This window comes from Thermobia domestica, chromosome 13 (assembly GCF_964235325.1).
Source record: "Thermobia domestica chromosome 13, izTheDome1.hap1.1, whole genome shotgun sequence".
NCBI lineage: Eukaryota > Metazoa > Arthropoda > Insecta > Zygentoma > Lepismatidae > Thermobia > Thermobia domestica.
Genome location: NC_137466.1, coordinates 59,954,310 through 59,978,799, shown reverse-complemented (window position 1 = coordinate 59,978,799; position 24,490 = coordinate 59,954,310). Strand labels below are relative to the sequence as shown.

The following is a 24,490-nucleotide window of genomic DNA, read 5'->3' as shown; positions in this document are numbered from 1 at the left end:
AAAATAAAGAAAGTTCTAAGACAAGAATGCGGACATTCACCATGGATATTTCGAATATGATCAAATATGATCAAAATGATCGAATATAAAACGAATGACCTACTGTATTCTCAAATACTCTGTCTGAGTTCTTGTAAGCGACCATGTTTTGCAACTATATAGTTCAACAGGCATGGTTATCGTTTTATAAATATTTTAAGCTTCAAGTTTCTCAGCATAATTCATGAAGATCAAAGATTTTGAACTGAATAATAACACGAATTCCCGGCTTTCATTCAAGATGTATTTTCTTCTTACATATAGTTTTGCTCTGCTAATGTTGATGCTACATTTTTGAAAGTATCCACTTTGTCGAAAATATTATTTCATATTTTGACATATCCATATGCAGTATTATAATCCCAGCGAATTTCCATGTATTTAGATTTCTCTCTATTTACTTCTAAACCCATGTCCCTACAAGCGTCCAATAAAACCTCATTATTATATTCTCATTTCTTTTCGAGTATAAATCGAATGGTAAATTGATTAATAATTAAATTGATAAATTGAACCTAAATCTACAATGATAATGTCCAGCAATTTCATCCGCGTATGGCGTCAGTCTTGCTATGTTTGAGAGAATTTTATAGCATGTTGACAGAAGACAGATGCCTTGATCAGTGGCGTATTTAAGGGGGGAGCTTCCGAGCTTAAGCCCCTCCCGAAATCTTACTTACTATAATAAAGTAAATGAAATATCTTGCAGAATTTTCACATTACCAGGCAAAGCCCCCCGAAACAAAATCGAAAATACGCCACTGGCCTTGATAATTATTACAGTAGATCTTGTCGCCTTTCTTGTGAATCGGAACAATGATTGATTCGTGGTGGACGAAATCGTATCCGTGGGTTTTCTCGGGATTCTCTCGTTTTTTTCCTGTTTCTCATTCCACCATTTCTTCCATCATTCACTTACAATTTCATCCGTCTCCTTTAGCACTTAGCTTGCATAAAAGTAGAACTTTAAGCTAAAGAGTTCATTTCATTTTTTCGATGATTGATTCCTTCTAATCTCGTGGCAATTCCTCCCTTTTTTCAGATGAGGAAAATGAGTTTCTGTAACTCGTTTCACAATTTCCTCCCCCCCCCCCCAGCTAAATTTCGTCTACACCCAGGGATTTGTATTGTTTCCATTCTTTAATCAATCTGTTTAGTAGTTTAGACGTGGTAGATGTATTTTCTTTCTTTTTTTCCTGATTGGCTTTATATTAGAGCGAAATTATTATTTTTAACTTAGTTATTTTCCCAAGTTAAATGATACTTTCAATAGAACACGCGAAGTTATGCACAGAATACATAATTATTAGTAGTACAGACACCAGTCTATGTAGGAAAATTCGGACAAACTAACAGACACTGAGCAGTGTTTATTTCAGAAAATAATGTTCCGGGGGGAGGCTCAACGGTATTCGGAGGAGCACTTATTATTTTCACATGGTACTGTTCTATTTATTATTATATTATAGACGTATTATTCTGGTCTCCTTCGGAGGCACTCAAGAGCTCCGGGGGGCACTAGCCCCTAAAAAACATGTCAGCCCCGAAAAACATATCAGAGTTCCGGGGGACATTAAGTATCTAGTTAAAATTATTACAACTATTGTAGATACACTTTAGGTTTTAATTACGGTTAAAAGCAGTCGGGCCCCTGACAAAATCCGGCCCTCGAAACCATTTCGTCAGGCCTGTTGATCGGTTATATATATATATATATATATATATATATATATATATATATATATATATATATATATATTTGGTAATATATTATGCTAAATTGAAATTTTTACAACTCTCAATACTATAGTGTTAAACTACGTCAGTCAACTTCCCTCCTGCAACTTGACCATGATGATAAGACTTAGATAATGGGAGCTGTAAGCGGGGGTGATGGGGAACGCGTCTCCCCAAATTTTTAGGTAAAATACCAAAAAAAACAAAAAAAAAAACGCAGTAATATGAAATTTAGTGAACTCCATGCATCTCCCCCAGAACTGAAAAGATAACAAAGAGTATGCTCAGAGGCCAACATTATCTTCTCTTCACTCCAACTCCTTCCCATTGCACTGGAAAATGCCCTCGACGTTGGTTATCCGACCTGCGACGCCAGCACGATCATAACTGGTTCGCTCCCTCTTTTAACTTGCTTATGCTAATTCAGAGACCTTTCTGTGTTTCATTTACTGGGCGGAACTATGGGGCAGGGGAGGTATTGCCCCTCCAACTTTTTAACAAAAAGTAAAAATGCCACTTCTTAGATGGCCATTTACCAAGACCTGTCAAAATTTGCGAGACTGTATTGTAGGTCTTTCCCCCCGCAGCAGACGATTCCTAACTCCGCTTCTACATGTTTCTACGTTTTCAATGTGTATCTACTCAAATTTATAATATATATTTGATAAGTAATAGAATTTTCTTCATTATTACAGTATTGTATACATGCATTTTTATTTAAATGGCTTTTAAGTTGACAGAAGCAATTCACGATGTGAGTTTTCAAAACAACTCTTTTCGTAAGTAACTTGGTGTTTTTATTAATTAAGAGAATACGTACCATCTTGAACTACTTCCTCCTTATACTTCATGATTTCCTCTTCGACATAACGCTTCTCAATAGAGGGTGGTTTGCCTCGTTTTGGTTGCATGATGAATTCTTGGTCGATCTATTTTTATTCCTCTAAACAGAAGTAAGAACTGGATAGAAGTTTTTTTTAAAAAAAAGGCAAGAGGGAGGAGGATGAAGTACGCACTTGCTAAGTCATGTGATGTATAGAAGCAATCAAAAGCTTTAACCTTATCTCTAAACTAAATGGAAGACAAAACTAAAGATTACACTATAGACGAATTATATTCGGATTGTGAAATCTCACAATGAACCTCAGTTCCATAAAATTATTCCTCAAGACGGATGAGGAATTAAATCCAGGATGGGAAAATTAAACAAGTAATTGACAAAAAAGAATAAATAATGCTTTGTTTTTAAACTAAATATATAAACACTGAAGAGAAAAATTCAAATTTGAAAAATTGGTGGGGCTACAAACTCTAATTTTGGTGGTACAAATTTGTACATATTGGGTACAAATTTTTGGTACCGTTTTTGTTCAAATTGGAAAGAAAAATAAGTTGTGTGGGCCAGCTTGACGTCAAGCTGGCCCGCCATCAAAAATTAATTTTTTTCGAAATTGGTGGGGGTACAAATTCTAATTTTGGTGGTACAAATTGGTACATATTGGGTACAAATTTTTGGTACCGTTTTTGTTCGAATTGGAAAGAAAAATAAATTGTGCGGGCCAGCTTGACGTCAAGCTGGCCCGCCATCAAAAATTAATTTTTTTCGAAATTGGTGGGAGTACAAATTCTAATTTTGGTGGTACAAATTGGTACATATTGGGTACACATTTTTGGTACCGTTTTTGTTCGAATTGGAAAGAAAAATAAATTGTGCGGGCCAGCTTGACGTCAAGCTGGCCCGCCATCAAAAATTCATTTTTTTCGAAATTGGTGGGAGTACAAATTCTAATTTTGGTGGTACAAATTGGTACATATTGGGTACACATTTTTGGTACCGTTTTTGTTCGAATTGGAAAGAAAAATAAATTGTGCGGGCCAGCTTGACGTCAAGCTGGCCCGCCATCAAAAATTCATTTTTTTCGAAATTGGTGGGAGTACAAATTCTAATTTTGGTGGTACAAATTGGTACATATTGGGTACAAATTTTTGGTACCGTTTTTGTTCGAATTGGAAAGAAAAATAAATTGTGCGGGCCAGCTTGACGTCAAGCTGGCCCGCCATCAAAAAATCATTTTTTTCGAATTTGGTGAGGGTACAAATTCTAATTTTGGTGGTACAAATTGGTACATATTGGGTACAAATTTTTGGTACCGTTTTTGTTCGAATTGGAAAGAAAAATAAATTGTGCGGGCTAGCTTGACGTCAAGCTGGCCCGCCATCAAAAATTCATTTTTTTCGAAATTGGTGGGAGTACAAATTCTAATTTTAGTGGTGCAAATTGGTACATATTGGGTACAAATTTTTGGTACCGTTTTTGTTCGAATTGGAAAGGAAAATAAATTGTGCGGGCCAGCTTGACGTCAAGCTGGCCCGCCATCAAAAAATCATTTTTTTCGAATTTGGTGAGGGTACAAATTCTAATTTTGGTGGTACAAATTGGTACATATTGGGTACAAATTTTTGGTACCGTTTTTGTTCGAATTGGAAAGAAAAATAAATTGTGCGGGCCAGCTTGACGTCAAGCTGGCCCGCCATCAAAAATTCATTTTTTTCGAAATTGATGGGGGTACAAATTCTAATTTTAGTGGTACAAATTGGTACATATTGGGTACAAATTTTTGGTACTGTTTTAGTTTGAATATGAAATTTGTGCGGGCCAGCTTGACGGACGTCAAAATCCACGTGTATAATTTGCTTCTCCCCGTGGGGAGTGGGAGTGATACATCACTAGCCAATCGTATTTGTGACAAGTGGAAGGATACAAATATTTTGTTTATCGGAGTTTAGAGCTTACGCTGAACAATGTTTAAATACCATTCTCTTATAAAAAGCAATTCCGTGGTATCACCAAATGAAAGCCAATCAGTGAGATTCAACAAATAACCATCCATTATAGCAACTACTTCTTTCAGATAATAGCGAGTGGCTATATATAGTGACAATTAATAGGTGATAATTTAAAACAAAAACAATATATATATATATATATATATATATAGTTTTCGAATCACTGAGGTAAAATTGTATTTTATAGGAAAACCTAAATAACACAGTTGGAGATGTAAAGGAAAGAGTCGGGTGACGCAGCATAACTATTGCTGAAAATATCTCCGTGTACATCGACAATCGAAATTAAAGGAAGAAAAATGAGATACAAGTTTCATAAACATTCGTACTAGAGTAACAATGAAAAATAATCATTGTTTTATTACAATGCAACGTATTACTTTAAAAGATTGAAAAAAAATGCAATCTTTGTATAGGACGGTTAAAAATCACCTAATTTGTTAATGCACCTCTTGCTTCCGCCTTTGCTACCCCTACAGAAACCTCTTAGAAATGGAACAGAAATGTCGAAAATGTATTTTCTATTAATTTATTACATACATGAGTGAGTGGTTAGCTTTTCCGCTTCTATTGAGAAATCCGGAATTCAGTCCCGCATTCGATCATTCCGACAAATGTTCTTAATTCCATCTGTGAATGTAGAGATAGTGCGTGTATTGTGATTCCTGCCTGATTTCATTTCTTATGTTTTAAATTGTTGTTATTACTAATTACCAGCAATGACGGATTTGCGAAAGGGGTTATGGTGGGGGTGTCTTCCGGACTGAAGCCTGTTCTCCGAAATTACGGAATTTCTAAAACAAACGAAATTTTAGTTATGTCTTTACTCGTAAACTTCAAGCTCCCCTCAAATGAAAATCAACACTTTTAGAAAAAACTAACCATTAATAAGAAAACCCTCTCAAAACATTTTTCTAAATCCGTACTGATTATTTGGATAAAATGGTATTCAAGGTTGCATCCAGAAGATTATTGCTACATCATTACACAGCTACAGTATAACAGAAATGTGGAAGTATGCTGTGACGGATATATTGAAAAACAAAGGTTTAACTATGTCCTAGAAACTAGTGTACTAAGCTCTAAGAAATGAAACACGAATAACTAAAGATGAAATGATCTAAAGAACAAAAAATGTCGATGACTCAGAATATAAAATAAAGTTATATAGCCTCTAAAATTGCTCTCAAATACTACGTACTGAATGTTTAATTCATGAAACATGTGCTCGATTCATCATAATGGTGAATTCTAGAGGGAAATGTGGAATTTGAGTCATGAAATCTTGTTAACCTATAGAGTATACTATAAGAAAGCCATTTAGATAGAAAAATCATGAAAATGAAAATAGCCAAAATTTCCTTTTTTTCCTAAAAAGCCGGCTTTTTATGTGAAAAAAAAAACATCAATTCAAAAAAGTCAGTTATTTTGCAACTCTAATCCCAAAACAATGTTTCTTAAGCACTAAGGAAAAAGTACGGCGACGGTTATCAACATAGTACTTTTTTCACAAAAGTTACTCATGTTTGGCAGGAGCATATCTGAAGAAAAAATTGGAGCTAGCTTGCGGGACGAAATACATACAAAATACGCAAATTTCGCCTAAAGTTATAAAATCTAAAAAGGATTTAAGTTTCGGAGAGGGAATCGGACCCCTTTATAAATACGCCCCTATTATCTGGGAACAAACAAACAGACGCGCACACAAAAGAATTTTTGTCTTAAATGTCCACGGTGATTTTCTCGTTGAAATAGTTAACAATTTAAAAACCTTATGTTACTAAGATAAGAAAGCAGAATTCATCCGTTACCCGTTCAAAACGGGATTTTCCCTAATCATTCTCTGCATGAAATACTCGTTTTCATACTGTGTTGTACATACATTTGCATCTTATTGTATTATGATTATCTTCCATAATTGAAATAACACCACAGAGGCTGGATTTTACTTATTTTCACATTAAATTAATTTATTTCGGAATTTGATTTAAATCAACGATTTTTATTTAAAAAATCAAATGATTTAAATCAGACTGATTTAAATCAATCCACCGTGGTAAGAAATGGGAGATAATAAATAAAAAATGCTAACAACATTGGCATAAATATTAAAACACTAATATTAGCTGCAACCTATTACAACAAAACAAAATAATACACAAATGTGGCTTGTCATGTTACAATTCACTGCTCCACCATTTGGTCAGTGATTAGAACCTAGACAAAGTGCTTTTTCGTGCTACTCGGTTCTAGTAAATCCGTTCCTTTTATTTTCCTGATTATTTTATTATTGATTTTACTCTTTTTAATCTCCATGACCAATTCTTCATTGAAGAGCCGAAAGCTTGGAAGTGCAAGTTGTTTTCAAAGATTACAGTTAGTTACGTATAAGTAAAACGATTGTAAGAATTTTTTAGCATATTGATATACTGTCTGAATCTGCGAGCAATTATTCTTGCAATTCACGCCACAATACTGGCTCTTTAAAAAAAAAAAAAAAAAAAAAAAAAAAAAAAAAAAAAAAAAAAAAAAAACATAAAGGTATAAATTCATATAAAACCGATCGGAAATAAATATTAAAGGTGCAGCGTATTTGAGTACTTTGTTTATTTATTAAATATTTTGTAAGCATGCATTTCTTGACAGTTGATTGATGTATATACCAAATTGTTGTTTTAGTTCCAAAACCACCAGGAAGTACCGTTTCTGTGCCCTCTCCAGTTGCAGTACAGGCTGCCATCTCATCTCAGCTTTCTGCACAACAGAAGACTGCTCAGAATTCCGATAACAAAAGTGGTGCTGCAGACCCTAAAAGTCGACAAGGATGGTCAAAAGGAAAGAAGCGCAAGAAGAGCCAGAGAGATCAAACTGCTCCTCGACAACCACTAACAGGTGAGACTCTTAATATAAGGTTATCAGCGCTCACAAGTGAGAACATAATTAAATATACAGCCATGTTTGAAAAACTCTTAACGCTATTTCGTCTTTATGTATTTTGGCAAACCATACGTTGAACTTTGTCTGCTGTATATGCAGTAAGGATGCAAAGACTTTTGAGCAGTTTTGCGCCATATAAAATGAGGTAAAAGTGTTCTGTAGATTATACATGTGTGAAGGATCTCCATACTTAGAGCTTAGGTTGAACATCTCTTAAAGGGTTACTTTCACCAAACTGGTATTCGTGGATCCACTTCATCTTAATTTAGTTTTTTCGTGTATTTTTCAACTTCCAAAATAACACCCGTATTTCATTTGTATGCTTCTGAAATCAAATAAACAACCAGACTGTATAAAGACATTTGCATATTCCTAAGTAATTTCTGAAATATACAATTCTGCTTATCATTTCTAATATAAAGATATGTTCCAAATTGAGATCTCAATTGGATACTATTTTTCGTACAGGGTAGACGTTCACCTCTGGTGCGTTGTGAGTCCCTTGTTCGATCCCAGTTCGTGTCAAGGGAGCTTTGTTGTGGACGAACACCGTGTGCGTGAGTTTTCTTAGAGTTCTCCCGTTTCCTCCTACTTTTTTTTATTTCACTCATTTCTCTTCATCACCGTCTCCTTTACCCTACACGGCATAATTGCGGGATGTAAAACTGAAAGATTTCAGTTCATTATTTTTCGTTTGCATCTCTATCGAATACATTACACGGTTCGAACCAAAACAATACTTGTCCTATATGTTATATAGAACATTTCATTATTTTTCGTTTGCCTAAAAAATATATTTTACTAACTGAAAAATTAAAGTTTGTATGTGATCCTATCGTGGCCATAAAGATTTTTTTCCATATTGCCGAAAATTGTTGCAGGAGGACATATACCATTTTGAAACGCAGCACCTCAAATGCACACTACTCATGGTCGCGAATTTGAAAAGACAAAGAAGAAATTCTGGTACCGTATACTAGAATATATAAGGCTCATATTAGATAATGTGTAAAATGTTCAAATAAAACTGATTTTTATGAATGGGAAAAAAAAAAGGAAAAATTAAGTAATTGCAGTAGTTTTGGAATACGTAAAATCTTATAAGATTTAGGACTACAATATAAATTATATTTTTCAATGACATTACGTATTTTGTGAGAAATCCAGTGTGGTTTATATTAATTTTGTTGCAATATATTTTCACCTTTTATTTTACTTTTCGTTTTCTTCCTTGCCACAGGATACGTAAGGTTTCTAAACGACAGAAGAGAAACAGTTAGAGCAGAGAATCCAAACCTTCCATTCCCTGAGATAACAAAACTTCTGGCTGTAGAATGGAGCCAGTTACCACAAAGTCAGAAACAGGTAAAGATGTACTACTTTTATATACACTGGTGATATTTAATCAGTATAACAAAGTGCTCAAATTTTGTAGTGTTTTAAATTTGAGCTTATTATAGATCGATTATGTCCGTAAAATTGTAATAGGAAAGGCCTGTAGCTAAGTTCGCTTGCTTGTTGTTTGTGTGCGCGTTCTCGAAGCTCTTTTCTATGTCATTTCGAATAACTAACGCTCACCTATTGTGTACCCTAGGAAATGTAATAGATGAGTGTTAGTTAATTTTAACAAAGTGACCCAGATTGAATATATATTAAAGTAAAAACTAATTCGAATTGCCTTTTATTGGTCATAGAAATGGGAACAAATTTTATGAATGTTACCGTTTCATTATAAGCAGATACATAATAACCGTTTACATTCATAATTAAATTTAACAAAAAATTACATGGCGCATATATTTTCAGTCATTCATATCCAATCAGACTACAGTCTTGTAAAACTTCCTCTGTAAACCCCATATAGTTAATCGTTCTTTAATTATAAGTCCAATCTTCCGTGACCTAGATGTTAACAGCCCGCTCGTGGCTATCGTTGTTTAAACGTTTAACAGTTATTTGAGTTCAAGTAACACAAAGTTTTAAAATAGCATCTGGCATCATGTGTTTATCCCAGCGAAATAATTCTGAGAGCCACCCCTGCTCTTATCCTCATCGCTCCAGGTACGAAAATCGATTAATTCAGTTAAACTCGGATATTTGTTTGTCCATAACTAACATTAAATAACATGTTGGGCAACTAAGAATCCTATCACACATGTACCGAAAAAATGACACAAATACTAAATAAATGATATTCAAAACTTGTAGTTTATCAACTGTCGAACTGTCACTTCACAGAGTATAACTCGTGTAGACTTTATCACTTTATAACTTTATGACAGTTGCTCCATTATCAGCGCATCTGAGCTTACGTATGAGATGTGCGTGCCGTTTGGCCACTCAAAAACTGATAAGGATAGGTTAATATAATTATACCTGATTTTACTTTAGACATTAAAGCTTAACTGTGCAAAATTCCAGACTCTTTAACTCTGTTCGTTTTTAATATATTCACCTGTAAAAATTCTACTTACCTGAAATGACAGATGTCACATAGAGGCACCTAATAAAGATTTTGTCTACATGTTGTGGAAAAGGTACCGATACTCGCCGACGGTTAAAGGATATTTGTGGGGACACTGAGCTTGCTACCTGTACGGTGCAGAATTGGATGCGTGAATTTACGAGCAACTGGACTCGTCTAAGTCGGGAAGCCCGATTTGTGCAACCACCTCAAAAAACATTTGCTCAACTGAAGCCCTGGTCATGGAGGATGGAAAACTAACCGTTAAGGGTATCTGTAATCTTAGAGAATTGTCTCATTGCATCGTGGAGAGAACTTTGACAGACCACTTGAAGTTGTCAAAGTCGGTTCACGATAGGCTCGTTGACAGCTGGATGAACAGAAGATTGCTTTTTACAAAATAAAAACATCAGGGTAGTCCGTCATCCATTCTATTCCCAATGGCCTCTTGTCTGTTTTCAAAACTGAAGGATTCATTCTGGGCAGACGTTTTTAGTCCAAAAGTTGTCGATGGGTTTAAGTGAGAAATGTTTGATAGAAGAGCAGAAGCCAATTTGGAAACAGTTTATAGTCAGTGGTTTATGATTATTGATTGGGAGGCTAGCAACCAGTTTGTTTGGCAATAGGGTATAGAGTTTTTCCTAATTGTCTCATATATGTATTTGGGTGTATTTGTACAATTAGTTTTCAGTGGCAATTATAAGATCAAAATATATATTAAATAGTTTCGATTCACTGGACAACGGTTATTTGCAGTTAGTGTATTGATTACGTTTTCATAGTATGTGCTGAATAGTCATTTCAGGTTTAAGGTAATAACAGCTTACACATATAAATAACAGAAGTGTCCTCTGAAGTGACATTTTATTGTGTCTAAAACATCCTTACAAAATAACTTGCGGGACGTTAGTAATGGTTAGATACGAAGAGTGCAGTGATGCAAGGGGGAGGGGGGACTACATTGAAAAGTGACGGAAAGATCTCACCCAAATATTCAAAATGACCGGAGTTGTATGTAAACAGCACGTACTTTTGGTGTGTCCTTCGTAATGTGAATTGAGGGTTGTGGTGGAATATGACGATACCCTACCAATACCAAACTGTTCGATAAAAACAACTGAAGTTATAAATTAGTGTGCAAAATCGAATACCACCTGATTGACTTTCCCTTTTTAACTGAACTGTCTTCAACAACTTTCTATGCTTAAATTATTAATAATAATTAAGATGAATAAATTATTTTGAAGAAAAGTAAGGTGTACACAAAATTGCAATAAGGGTTAAGTTAGTTCAGACCTAATGGAATTTAAATTTTCGAATGAAACCAATGGTAATACAGTTTCAATTTCTGGCAGATTTACCTTTATCCACATTTAACTTGGGTTATCCCAGTTTTTATATAATAAGATTCAATCATTCCATTCAATATGCTATAGTTTTCTAATGGTTTTAACTTCTTTAACACTATGATTGGATAATCTTAGATCATTGGAAACGCCTGAAATTGTAGAACCCTAACCTTTAATGTCTGTTGCATGTCCCTTGATTCTGATGTAAATATTTCTCTTGGTTATATCATTATAAGTGTTCACACCGACACACTGCTTCGTATACTTTTGAATGTACACTATTCTTAATATATTAATCAGAGATTTATAACTTCACATTTTAAATCGGTGGTGAGATGAGAGTGGAAGGTATATGGACGTGCAGTTGATTGATGATTTTGCTTCACATTTAGGTTATGAAGTACCAAACCTGCTGATTACGTAGACTAGAAAGGACGCCGGAAGTCCAGTTCATTCAGCTGTTAAACAATTCATCATACATGATCGCGTCATACAAGTCTTTCCTCGGATCAAAGAACTGAATTTCAGAAGCATGCCACACTTCTTTTTAACAAATAAAAAACTTTCCTTCCAGTTATGATTCGAATTTCCAAAAAGAACCTTGTTGTATTTAAAATCTAGAGTTTAATGGAGAGTTAAGAGGAACATTTTTGCAAAATTCGAAGTTCCTAGACCCAGTGGTATTGGAAATTTTGTGAATGATGAGAAAATTACAACCTCGTTTTCTCCAATTAGGGGTCGTATTTCAAAAAGCTTTAATCTTATCAATATTCTAAAGAAAAACGATTATACATAATTTCAGGTTCTTAGGCGGTAGAGATTTCGGAGATTTGGTATTGGATCTGTGATTGAGTTTGTTTTATTTATTAATATAAATTAGTAGTATTTTTATTCTTCGTTAGAAAAGATTGAAACCAAAATAATACTTTACTTTTAGCATTATTTGGAAGCTGCAGAACAAGACAGAGAACGGTATCTTAGGGAACTGAATGAATACAAACAGACTGAAGCCTATCGCATTTTTACGCAGAAACAACAAGAAAAGAAAAGGAAGGAAGAGAAAAATAATGAAGCTGCTCAAGATGAAGTAAGTACCAAAACAGCATAAAGTTCAGAGGTGTAACAAAATAAGATGTTATCTCACCAAATTTAGTACCCTCAAGCCTTTTTTCTGGTCTCTAGCGTAATAAAAATGAACTACGTTCTAGTAGTGAGGAAGGAGTTATTAAGGTTGATAGTTATTTCCTGAACACTAGGACTCTGGATTTATTTTTAGGTTTACGAAAATCTGATGGATCGATGTAAGAAGCAATTTGCACTAAGGAAGAATCACATTAGGATAAGTAGAAAGGGTTTTACGCCTATGCGACTTCTTACTTTTGGATAGGTTAGAAAGTTGTTAATCACTCCGTATAATACTCTATAAAACTGTACGGCAAGAATAACTGAAAAGTTACAAAGTAAAAATAAATAACGGCGCCGAGTGAGATTCGATCCACATTCAAAAATATTGGAATCCTACAAAAAGAAACAACTCAATACGCATGGCTATCCAAACAACTACAAAGCTTTCCCCCAGTTGTGTGGATAGATAATGAACATTTTTTTTTTTTTTTTTTTTTTTTTTTTTTTTTTTTTTAACGGTTTTTGTAATCGAAAACTGTGTAAGTTTTACCTACAATCAGGTTTTCTATATTTGTCAAGGTACTACTTTGTTCTAAAATATCATTAGATTAAGTAGAAAGGAGAAGCTGAGTATTTGATACAGCGAACTGTAAGCTGTGTTCGGAAGTCTCGTTATTTTTTAAGAGACTTAGAAAAATTGAGACGCGCATAACATTTGATAGATGAGGAAATTTGTCAGCAAAATGTATAAACTTCCTGCCTGTTGGAACCATAGACTTTTCAAATGTTTAGTTTCATGTAATGTATGCAAGAAGTATGTCTGCTCGAAACACCAATTTTTCCCGCAGAACAGTTTTAAACTACTGTCCTAACATTACTTACAAATATACTGAATATAAACAAGGCAAACAGAATTCGTAAAAATATACGGATATACATTTACGCTCACTTGTATCTCAAAAGAATCATAATGAATCAATTTACGTTCGTAGAAATCAATGCCTTCTCATGGTGACTTTGAGTGGAACATCCTACACTATCTGAACAGTAATACCAACTTCTGATAACAACAGAAATTCAAAAGTAATGTTACCAACTACTTACACAGTTTGACTATATTTGCTGCAAATACATATTATCCATTTATTCAAATTACTGGAAAACTACCCTGACAATTACTGAATTTCTGATTGGAAGTTTGAATTTATCTTTTTATTATGAAGAATTGCTAATTTTCATCCCAGAAATAGAACCTTTGTAACATAAGTATAATTTATAGAAATTGATGTAATGTTTTTGTTTTTAATAAACCTGTCATTTATTGTTGAAATTGTACTGATTATACAATTTCATTGTCTTGTCTGTCTTAACTACTTTAACCTAATTTTAATCGTGAACTTAAGGTTCTTACGGAGTGTGATTCACAACGTTTCTTTCAACTAATGTTGTAGTTTTGTGTATGACTTTTATGTCCTTAATTTTGCTTTAAGGAATTGAAATGTTTCAATAATCCAGAAACTATAGGGTGTTTCTTAATTCTTAAACTCCAGAGTGAAAACTTTCGACATTTCATACGATTTTTGTCCATTCTCGAAGTGCGCAGCAAAGTTTAGGGTAACTGTCCCAATAATTGACAGTATAAGAGCAGTATTTGACAAATTGCATGTTTTTTTACCCTTCAAATGAGTCTAACTTACTTAGCTCTCGTGTAGGTACGAAGGCATCCTTCCTTCATTGATACACAACACCGGAAAAAATATAGACTGATAATTATTATTTTTAAAAATATATATACGAAAAGTTGTTTATTGTACCAGTAATTTACACTACGATTTGAGAGAATCACCAGTAATTGACACATTGCGACCCAATAATTGACATCTCTTAATACCTTACTCCGAATGAACTACGTAATTTTCTACCAACTTCCAATCTGATTTATAACAGTTTTTACAGTATTATTTTTGCATTTAACGTATGTTAATAATTAACTAAAATAATACAAATATTCATAGCATAGCCCTAATCTTGTTTCCAGTTGATATATGACAAGATAATTAAGTACTAATAATTATATAATTGAAAAGTAAAATATTTTGTAATACTATCAGTGAAATATTATCTTATTTGAAATGTGCTCGGTCCTAATGTAACAGCATCGCATAACACTATAATGAAAATGGCCTACTAATGGCGAAAAATATTTATGATAGTTTCATCTGTCTGTATTAGGTTTTGATCTTGCGCATAACTACATTATCCACATTGAAGGGACCATTGCCAACTAGAGTAATCGGTCCGTAAAATCAGGGCCAGATTAAGGGGGGCTATATCCCCGGGCCTTCAGGTGGACTGGAGCCTCCACTCTGATCAAAATCTCAACTGGCATTATGACTGTCTTAACTGGCTAACAAAAATGTATTAGGTGAAGTCAGCAGGGGCTACATATTTTTTCTAGCCCCGGGCCTCCAGATGGGTTAAGCCAGCCCTGTGTAAAATATGAATTTTATGTCCACCTTATCTGTGACAAAATCGTTTTCCGCTATCCCTCTAAGAAATTTGACATGAACCTTGTCCTTATCAATAGCAGTAATGCAACCGATATAAAACTGTTCATCATAATAAACAGCATAGTATTTCCTTTGTTCAGTCTTACACGTTGATAGGTGATGTAATGTGATTGGAATGTCACTGTCCATTGCCAGACTCTCGTCAGAAGAATCTTGGAACTTAATGTCTGATTCTTCAGACGGCGTACTCTGTTCACTTTCAGATTTAGTAACTTCTCTTTCTCTTTTGAAATTTTTGTGTTTTCGTACTTTGATCCTCTTCAAGTTTGTTTTCTCTTCTGCTCCTGGATCAATTTCCTTTCTTCCATACCTCTTTGCTTTGCACGTTTTTGTTCCTGTTTTTTTCTCCGCAATCTCTCTTCCAAATGGCTGATGTCACAACTGATGGTACCTTTTCTGTTTTCTTCTGCTTCCGTACTGCATATGATCTTTCAGGCAAGAACAAAGCCTTGTTGAAAACTGATTCCACAGAAGAGTTGGTATTTTCCCCACCTGACCGAGTCTGAAGGGACGAATTTGATGGCACGGACTGTATTTCCAACAGCTGTGCCACTTCAGTTTTCTCGTTTTTTTCTGAGCTATTACTAATACCTAAGGAAGATTGTGCCATCTCGCTTGTAGATGATTGGTCACTTTGCAGCTGCATTCCATTCATAGGGTCACTCGCTGAAGATCCATTCTGAGTTGACTTTAGACTTATAAGATAGTCTAAAGATAGACTGATTTTAGTTTACTCCATAGATGTGAATTGATTTCACTTGTAAAGAAACAAAGTAGGCACTTTCCTTAGGTTTTTTTTTTTCTTTTTTTTTTAACTAATCGTCTATTGTAGGCTACTCTAATCGTGGCTACGTGCCAAGTAAAAGTACTGTACATTAGCACTTGCTTAAAGTCACATTGAACGCTCAGAAACACAAAGTAAAATAAGGAAAAAGGCCTAGGTCCACTCAACCCCGTACCAAGGGGGTATTTACCCCTTCAAGAAAAAAAAATATATAAAGGAAGGTCGGTTCTCTGTTAATCACAAAGGTGTCAACCGAGGACCTTTCGAATGATAACAAATTACAATAATAACGAAGGTGTGCTTTGGTAAACTGTTTGTACAATTCTTCTACAGCAGCCTAATAGTTGACACTCCTTGATCTAGTAATTGACACCCCCTGTCAACTACTGGGATTTTACAAGAAATAATGTTTTTAACTTTACTGAAATACATGATACACAAATTTCTTCTTATACTTATTGAGCTTAGGCAAATCACCAGTAATTGACAGGGGTGTCAATTACTTGATCATTGCAGGAAACTTGTGACCAATAATTGACACCCCCCTGAAAACTTGGTTTAATTTTCAAGAGGCTAAAATTTTTGTTTTAGTCTGATAAATTAGTCCTTCAATTACATCAAAAGCTTTTTAACTCGTCAGTGTTTTATTAGGATCTATTTGATGTGCTCCGGAAACAAAAACAACTTGTCTTAAGCGTAACCGTTGACTTCTCACTGTCCATCGATCTTCTGCTTCCTTTGGAGTACTACCACCCAGTGGCAAATATTAGCAGTGGTGTAGGATTGACAACACCACGAAGTAATAAAAGGTAGCAACATTTGCTGGTAACCGAGTCCCGCAGTCTTGTTGCGACGAAGAAAGAAAGAAAAAAAAAAAAAAAAAACGATAGTGTCAATTATTGGGACATTTACCATATTTACTAGTACGAGAGAACATATAGGTTTAAGCTTTTCTTTTATAATTTCAGGAAAACGAAAAGGAAGCAGATTTCTCAGGTTTTGACATACCCATTTTTACCGAAGAATTTCTGGATCACAACAAAGGTGAGATACATAAGATAAATGAAATAGTAGTTTCTATCTGCTGGTTGAATATACTTACCTGGTTTCAAACTAAAATAACTAGATCCCGCTAATTCGAACTAATTTCGACCAGTGCCTATTCAGATTAACCAGAATTTTCACCGTAGTGAAGGGTACGTATTACCTTCCACATAGCAACCTTTTGGTTAAATAAATTCACAAGAGCAAAATGTAAAATTAATTAAAAGTTACATGTAACTGTTAAAACTAAAGTTTTCACTGGTTTGAGTTCCTTTGGTACTTTGAATTCTTTTACACACAGTAATGTCATTGATATAAAGATCTGCTTAAATATGTACTGTTTTTTATTTGGTTCTTTTAATAAGTGCAAAAATATGCAGTGCATTGTACATTACATTTAAATTATGCCTTTTGAATAAAACTCAATACACAATTCCATATATGAAAACAGTACCACATATGAATTTATTAATTGACTTATGCAGGATGGACCATTTATCTTGATACGCCCTTGTAACTTATAAAGTAATGGAATTTTGTACCTGCAATGTCGGCAGGAGGACATAGTTTGGTATACTCTACGAGACCACAAAGTTAAGGGTGCTGCCAACCCGACATAAATTGTACTTTTTCAAATGACAGTACGTCAGGTTATTACATACTTCAAATCCACATGTAAAAGGAAAACATACAATATTAGTCAAAACTATTAAATAGACAATGTGTCTCAGGAACTTTGACGTTGACTGACTAATATTTTATTGACCCCTTTTGATTCATTTCTGGGAAACTAAAAGACTTTTTAAGTGTTTAGCACTCTCCTTTTGATATGTATTCTCGGACTTGATTATTCGCGGGAGTCAGCGTTATAGCCTACAAAACCTAATCGTAGATGTGAAACTCAATTATTGAAATTATTATTATTATTTTGGCAATGAATTATCTATCTCCAAAATCAAAATACTGTAAAATTTCGTGTGTATAGCTTATCTTATGCATTTGCATATTCTGATTTCAAAGATATTCTTAAAAATAATTTTGCTTGGCATCTTAGTCAGTGCTATAACGCCTAATTAATTTGGAATATTAGAGTTTGAATGTCATTGAGTTTTTGATGTCTTCATTTCTTTAGTGCTTCCAGTGCTCGTTAACAGGTGTTTTGCTCGCTTGTTATTTCAGTTTTAATCCCCGTACAAAATATAAAAGTGTAGAAGCAAGACAAGCCTAGGCTACAGTCGTAATAGAAAACATAATTTTAGTAAGTCTTCTCGAGTTCAGCCAGGGGATGGGGAAGGTATTGACATCCGACGTTTCGAATACAGACATCGCATTCATTTTCACAATCTCTGAATATGAATGCGATGTCTGCATTCGAAACGTCAGATGTCAATGTCTTCACCTGGCTGAGAGCCCGAGAAGACTTACTGAAATCACGTCGCCAGGAAAAATGTAATTCTTTCTTCAAAACATAATTTATGTACAATTTTGTAAAATAATAATAGTTTCAACACAGCAGTTTTATGTTGCACTTGTGGCAGATAAGCCTGTATTCCATAGATTTCGTGTGAAGCAAATGTTCAGGACTGCTTCCGTCTAACAGTCGCATAAAAACTTTATCATAATTGTTTTGCAATAATAGTACAGGATGTTCGAAAAGGTGCACAACCTTATGGGAAAGCATTTTCTATGTTTTCTACCCATTTGAAATCAGCCATCCTGGAAAATACACTTCCAAGTAATCCAGTGAGTGTTCGCAGCTGTGTAGGCTGTGGCATTGTTCGTTGAAATCATGTGCGTTCCAACTTCTCAGTTGATAACTTTGCCGTAACAAATTTTATCAGTATCGCATTCCGCCCAGAGATCACTGTCTGTTCAAAGAATGTAATGAACATGAAGCTATCTGATATGGTACATCAAACGCCAATTTTTGGTAAATTCTTAGGCAACTCCTTCAGCACATGTGGGTTGGCACTGAATCATATCCGAGAATTTTGGGCATTTATGTATATATCCAGATGAACTCATACCTCATCAGTCAAAGTATCAGTCATCGAGTTCCTTTCTGGTATTAGAGATTCCGTGAACCAACGACAATTTTTTTCGGGCTTCCATGTCTTCAGGCAAAAGTTGCTGGACCGCTCTAACTTCATAGGGGTACAGTTTGAAACATTTGCTCAAGGCCGTGTATGGACTGCCAATGGGGGGGCCGGACTGGCTCGAAAGTCCTCGTACTGATTTTATTTTTATCTATTTATTTATATTTTACTTGCAACATATGCATCTTGTACATCGATCACCTGTTCTTCTCTTAATAACCTTCGTCGGCTGCTTCTCTGTGCGTCCACTACACTGCCTGGAACTTGTACAGCCACTTGGTAAAGGATTTGTTTGGGGCATCTGTTCTCTACTTCTCTGTGTAGGCTCTCTGGGTGAAATCATAACTACTGGTGCTAATATACTCTATTACAATGAATATACTCTGTTGCCCATAGCTACTTAGGTAGTCAGCATCTATAACGAAACAGAAACAATTCATCAGATTGCCTATTAGAATGCGTAACTTCTTGAATGTGTTGTAAATTCAACAAATTAGATTACACAGTTTCCACAGACAGTCCAACAAAATCTCCAGATTGGGGCCGCGGTGGCTCAGTGGTAGAGCGTTCACCTCTGGTGCTAAGGGGTCTCGGGTTCAAACCCTGCTCCCGCCAAGTAAACTTTGTGGTGGACAAACACCGTGTGCGTGGGTTTTCTCGGGGTTCTCCCCTTTTCTCCCACTTTCCTCATTCCACCATTTCATTCATTACTCATCATCATCGTCTCCTTTAGCATAACCGTGGGACGTAAAACTCAAAAATTTCATTTCATTTTTCATTTTCAAAATTTCCAGATTACGTGATAACTGTAATGTTATTCTAATGAATGCTAGATAGTATGGTGGGAAATCTGTTTTATGTGAGGTCATTTTGCATGATTGTTAGCCATTTTGGCACAGTTGCACTTCCGGCATGGATCAGAGCCCATGTAAATAATGGGTTCCGTCCTTAATAACTTTGGTGTTGTATAACCAGATAAGAAAAATCAATCCATCAAAATTTGCAAGCAAAATTAAAGAGAATATCTTTCCTTGTGCCATCTTGTTTTTATTCCTCTTGTTCGTGTTAAGAACGTTGTTTGAAATATCAAGTGTATAGTACTTTGTAATTATTATTGTTGTTATGTAAATTACCTTACGTAAAAATATACTTCTATGTGTTTCTAATCGTATATTTGTCCTTCCTACAGCTCGAGAAGCTGAACTTCGACAGCTTCGTAAATCGAATACAGAATATGAGGAACAAAATGCCATACTTCAGAAACACATTGAAAATATGAAAGCTGCTATTGAGAAGTTGGAAGTAGAAACTGTTCAACAAAGAAATAACAACATGGCTTTGCAGCAGCATTTAGATAATTTACGCGCTACGTTAACTGCAAGCTTTGCAACTGTACCTTTGCCAGGTAATTTCTTCTTTCTTTTATTTTAGTTAATCTGTAAAATGTAAGAACTGTGTTGGAAATGAAAAAGATATGTATACAAAAGAACTCTTTTGAAATAATTTTACTAGCGAGAAATCTGTTATATGAAGTGACGTGAGACAAGAAATTAATTCATAAGAGCATGTGCAATACTAACAAAACTTCGGAGCACCCGATCGGTAGATAATGGTAAATTTGACCGTAGACGTTTCAGCAACTTTTTTTTTCCTTCATCAGTGCAAATCCTTAAGAAATCAACGTTATTTTAAGACTTCCTGTACGTTGTCAGTGACTTGCCTGCAGTGTACAAACAATTTAACACTGAACTATCCTTTTCTTAACTATGAACATACAATTGTTTAATGTATAAAACAATGAGTAGTATTACTTGTACACCACTTGAAAGAGTTTGGTTTGTATGGTGTGAAGTTACCTCAATACTGAAACCGGAAGTGGTAATAGATTTCTATCACTTTCAGTTTTTAGTAGAAAGATTAGAGTGGAGATAAAATATATTCTTGGGACGCTTGACTGAGTGCAGAACACCTCTTTTCACTGTATATTAGCGTTTTTATTCTATAGCGGTCAACGTTAAACCTGGAAGTAGTTGATTTCTGCCACTTCCAGTTTGAACAGAGTGATGAAAGAAAAGATGATTCCGATTCTTAGAACGCTGAATCGATTCCAAAAGAACCGCTCCTCGTTATCTCATATGGTGTTTACCGTATGTAAAGCAATATTGAAGTCAGAAGTTGTGGTGGATTTCTACCACTTCCGGTCTTAGTAAAGAGTTAAGGATGATCGATGATTCCAGAAAACAGCGTCTCTCTTTCTATTATCGTTTTTGCTCTATAGTGATTAACATAAAACTCGGAAATAGTTGATTTCTACCATATCCAGTTTAAATATCACTTCCATTGGTGATGATCTAACTTTATCAAATAGTTCTTAGATTTTTTGTCTTCACACACCGGAGTTTTGTTGGTAAACCGAACTGTTTAAAAACACGTAATGGGTTAATGAGACATTGTTTCAGGCTTCCTTTGTTCTACTTTTTGTTATGCAGTAGCAATGAGCACGCAATAGTGTGCATATAGTTAAGCAAATGAGAGTAACAAAGTGAGTGATTAATTCCTATTTTTTTAACGTGTTGCCGTAAAATTAAAATAATAATAATAATAATAATAATGTTCTATTATAAACATTCTTCATTTGTTGAGGGGATTAGAAAACTGTTTGCGGGCCTGAGCCCCAATTATTCCCGTTCCTACACCCCTCAGAGTATCATTTGAAAACTTCCCCCACTGGTAGAAGCACTACTTTTGAACCGCGTCAATTATTACTGTAGGCCATCTGCCGTTATGACAACTGTATATTATTGTCTAGATCAGCAAACGACAGTAGATGTTATATTATAAGGTGTGAAGGAAACAGAAATGTGTAATGGTAAGAAAAATACCATGGAGGACTCGCAATGTTTTTTTCAACTGTTACCAAGTGGCCATCGGAATTTAAACACAGTCCTAGTATCCTTGGGTTCCCCGAGTAAAGAAGTGAGATATTGCATGAACTCACTGCAGTCGATCTGCTTCGTTAAATCATTCCATCTCGCTCATTTAAACAATATGCTAACATGCTCTGGAGTTTTAAGAATAATTCATTTCAGATTCCGATTCCTGAAAATTCTTTGCACTTCCAAGCTTTCTGCTGTCTTGTAGAGCCTTGTTCACTAAGGATAAAGAGAGTAGTAAAAGGTATTTAAACAAAATCAATGAAATATAAAGAAATCGACATACCGGAACAGCAGCGGAGGTACATCTTGAGTAATAACCAGCAATTGACAATATATAAGTTCACTGCTGTTCTCCATTGAGTCGATTCCTTTATATTTCACTAATGTTTTTGTTTGTTTACTCCTCTTTCTATCGTTATGAACAAGGCTCCAGGACATAACAGAAAGCTTGGAAGAGCAAGGAATTTTCAGGAATCGGAAATTGAAATAACTGAAATGATCGCTCATTTACTATTAAAAGAAGTTGAAGTCAAAGCCTAGAATCTTCAGGCAATTCCTGTTCCTAATGAGTATTGAGTTCTTTTCCATAAACTTTTATATATATATATATATATATATATATATATATATATATATATATATATATATATATATATATATATTTATATATTAGATATATTTATATTACATTTCTGTTTCATCATTTGAATAAGAATGCAGTTCAAATTTGGTTCATTTACAGAATTTTCAGTACAAAGTAACTATAGTTGTGTATATATAATGACGAATTCTCCTTATTGTTCATATCTTTGTATAATTTAGATAAGTTACCATTTCTGTTTTTAGGTACAAATGAAATGCCAACTCTCCAAACTATTGACACCTACATGGCTAAATTACATTCCTTAATATTGGATAATTCTCAAGAGAATGAAGGACTAGTATCAACTGTCAGGGAGATCGTAGGGCGATTGGAGTTCCACGGATGACAGAATCACTCTCCAAGGAAAGTCCCTGTTGTGATAGTGACTGAAACACGTACATACCCTGAAAGTGCCACTGGAAAAGCTTCTATGGTTCAGATCCATAATGTACGTTAATTCTGTCTTCAATCATTTCGTGTACTACGTTGGATTTTTTTTAATGAATACGCAATGTTTGTGTTTCCAACAACATGAAATGTGTATACATTTTTGTTATATAGAAAACAAAAACTCTGTCGATATTTATTTCTACAGTGTTGACGTAAAGCATGATTCTCTGACATAGAAAGAAGTTATCTGCAGACACTTTAGAAACTCTAAAACTCTAAACTGACATTAGAAACAACAAACAGAGTGGGTGAGAATTAGCTTTCTATTAGAAATCGCTAATAACTGTCTTAATTTCTGGTCAATTTTAGTTACGTTAGTTCTGATGAGTACAGTAGAGAGTAGTAGAAATTGTATCGTATGTTAAAATTTCACACAAACCAGCGTTATTCATTAGTTAGTAACGTCTGCGAAAAGCTTCCGGTGACTTCTGCTGGTGTAATATCATCATATATCGAATGGAACATTTGTAGGTAGTTGCAGTAAACTCTCTTCTTTGCGTAACCTCACAAATAATTACATGGCGTGAGGTCAGAGCTTCAGGCTGGCCATTCGACTGGACACATCTTCCATCAGTTTGTACAGCTGATTTCGATCGGGAATGTCGAGTGACGAACACTTCCTGTAACATCCATCACATATTTTTTAGTCGTAAGTTTAGAATGACAGTTCCGGCGATTTTGTATCTACTGCAGCGCGACGTCCGTGAACATTCAACCACACTCTACATTCGTAGTATGGACTGTTCCACATCATAATAGAAGAACCTAAGCTCTTCACGTCAGTTGTTAATCCATTCTGAAATGTTGAATGTAGTATGTAAAGGTAGGCATGTTAAATCCACCATTGTAAAGATCTTAATGTGTATTTAGTTTGTGCAAGTTATTGTTATACAAACTAAAAGGAATTTTCAATAGAAAGTTAATCCTCAGCCACCTTTCAGGCATAAAGTAACAATATCAATCTTTGAAGCCAAAATGATAATGAGTATTTACTTCGTACATAGATAACCACATATCTGTATGAAATCAACTTATTACTAGTACTATATGTAACTTCTTTAGTTCTGAACTAATTCAAATGTCTTGTATTATATTTCAGTAAAATAAATTACTTATAATATTTTCCGTTAAAAAGTTGTTATTCTTAAACCATTTTACCAGATTATGCTGTGTATTGCAAATGGCAAACAATAGTTGGAGGAAATAACTGATTTTCTAGGATCATCTCGCCAGTTTCTCTATACGTTTGAATTCAATTATATATATATATATATATATATATATATATATATATATAGAGAGAGAGAGAGAGAGAGAGAGAGAGAGAGAGAGTGAAATGCGTGACTGGACTGGGAGTCGAACCCAGGTCTCAAGCTTACCATCTGATACGTTAAAGTTGAGTCTTTTGTGTCTTACGTTCTTCTGCAGCACCGAAACAGGACTTAGTATTAGCGTGGCTCCGAACTACG

General features: G+C 34.7%; 1 protein-coding gene across 2 annotated transcripts in view; it reads left to right on the top strand.

Moving 5' to 3' along the window:
- The window catches only part of LOC145668165 (high mobility group protein 20A-like), a 49,736-nt gene extending 25,581 nt beyond the window's left edge, over positions 1 to 24,155 (top strand). For both annotated transcript variants that reach the window (XM_081735786.1, XM_081735787.1), the window contains exons 3-8: positions 7,303 to 7,515; positions 8,801 to 8,925; positions 12,311 to 12,460; positions 16,821 to 16,896; positions 20,182 to 20,397; positions 22,775 to 24,155. In XM_081735786.1, the coding sequence (XP_081591912.1) occupies positions 7,303 to 7,515; positions 8,801 to 8,925; positions 12,311 to 12,460; positions 16,821 to 16,896; positions 20,182 to 20,397; positions 22,775 to 22,917 (923 nt within the window). In that variant the 3' untranslated portion in view covers positions 22,918 to 24,155. The remainder of the gene's footprint in view (positions 1 to 7,302; positions 7,516 to 8,800; positions 8,926 to 12,310; positions 12,461 to 16,820; positions 16,897 to 20,181; positions 20,398 to 22,774) is intronic.
- Positions 24,156 to 24,490: the final 335 nt, after the last annotated feature.